Raw genomic sequence first — 1,439 nt, 5'->3', positions numbered from 1 at the left:
TTGACCCAGAGCCTTTCGGACCTCCTAGGCTCTCTTTTCTTTCAGCTAGATCACATGAAATATTTTCTCCACCAGCTCGAGTGGTCCCGTCCACCTTTGCACCCCTTCAGATGTACCCACTGGGCTTCTGGGAACGTGCTTCCTTGAGCAAGCAGGCCTTTTCTCTCCCACCTGTTTGATGCAACTGGAATAGTCTCTGCATCCCGCTAGTTCTCTGCAAAAGCTTCTCCTCCTTTTCTAGAAGGAAAAACCTTCTAACCAATTGAAAACATATCAACCATCATCAAAGCACACTTTAGATTGGGGAAACCTGCAGTCAGCTGAGACTGAAGAAGCCACTTGGATGAGTGACGAAACGTTTCTCCCACTGAAAACGCCACCTTTGGAGAAAGCACGCTTTACTTTCTGTTCAGCGAGCTTTACTTATGGGTCATCATAAAGGGATCAGGGCATGGATGTACCCCCTGTAGAAGTTTTACCTTTACATGGATTGCTAAACACACCAATCGTAGTAAAGGAGAATCATTGGTTTATATTAATGCTGGACTCCCCCTTTTGACACATGGTTTCCCCGTGTGTGTGTCCACCGAGGAGGGGGAGACGAAGACCGCCAAAGTCTGTCGACAGCCATGGCGCCCGGGGTGCGTGAAGAGAGTCCTGGATGTGAATTGGAGACCAGGTCAGTGAGTTAGCGTCTGACCTCCCCTCGGGTTGGATGGCGATTGACAGGATCCAGAGGCTCTCCCCGTGAACGAGGAGCAACACCACAGTAAGTAAAGAGAGAGGGCCTCATGCATCACTGTGACTGTGCGTTACACGTGGGTCCGGAGCGTGCCAGCCGCGTGTGGGAACGCAGGTTTCTTCGCCATTTGGTAGGTAGACAGATTTTAGAGACAACCTGGGTTTCGGTTACTCCACCGTGAGAAGGGTTGGGATTGGCCACCATTTGGGGCGTTAGGAGAGTTTGCGATGGTTGAATTCTCCGTCACTGGGCGTTAGAGAGCTTTCAACAGAGCTCATAGGCCTAAAAAGTGTGAATGAACGTGCGTGTGGCTGATTGTTGTCTTGTAATGGGGAATAAACTGAATAAGGCTGCCTCGGAAAGGGGCTAGAATACATTGAAACGTATTCACCGAGCAGCACATGGTATGTAGATCACTGAAGAAAGGAAAGGAGTGACATTGTGCACAAAGCAGATGAATGTCTGATGTCACTGTGTGTGTGACAATCGCCTCCATACGGGGGCGATTGCCCTTCACCAAAGGCCGTTCTCGTTTCCAACATTATATTTGCAGTGTTCGTCTATCTATCAATATCTGCGGAGTATTTTTTTAACGAGTATCCTATTTTCTAAAGCACAGCATGTAAAGGGTAGCTCGGTTAGCAGGATGCTAGCATGTAGCGCTTAGTGAGACACGCCTCAGACGAGTTGAGCAAAG

General features: G+C 48.9%; 1 protein-coding gene across 1 annotated transcript in view; it reads left to right on the top strand.

Annotated features, from left to right (window-relative positions):
• Positions 1-629: 629 nt before the first annotated feature.
• LOC102193087 (DDRGK domain-containing protein 1-like) overlaps positions 630-1,439 on the top strand; it is a gene marked incomplete at its 3' end in the record, with an annotated part of 33,365 nt that continues 32,555 nt past the window's right edge. Inside the window, exon 1 of the mRNA XM_005755099.1 lies at positions 630-679. Within this exon, the coding sequence (XP_005755156.1) occupies positions 630-679 (50 nt within the window). The remainder of the gene's footprint in view (positions 680-1,439) is intronic.

This window comes from Pundamilia nyererei, unplaced genomic scaffold (genome assembly GCF_000239375.1).
Source record: "Pundamilia nyererei isolate P.nyererei 1_Seehausen unplaced genomic scaffold, PunNye1.0 scaffold00949, whole genome shotgun sequence".
NCBI lineage: Eukaryota > Metazoa > Chordata > Actinopteri > Cichliformes > Cichlidae > Pundamilia > Pundamilia nyererei.
Note: the sequence above shows the minus strand (reverse complement) of the source record. Positions and strands in the feature narration are given on the sequence as shown.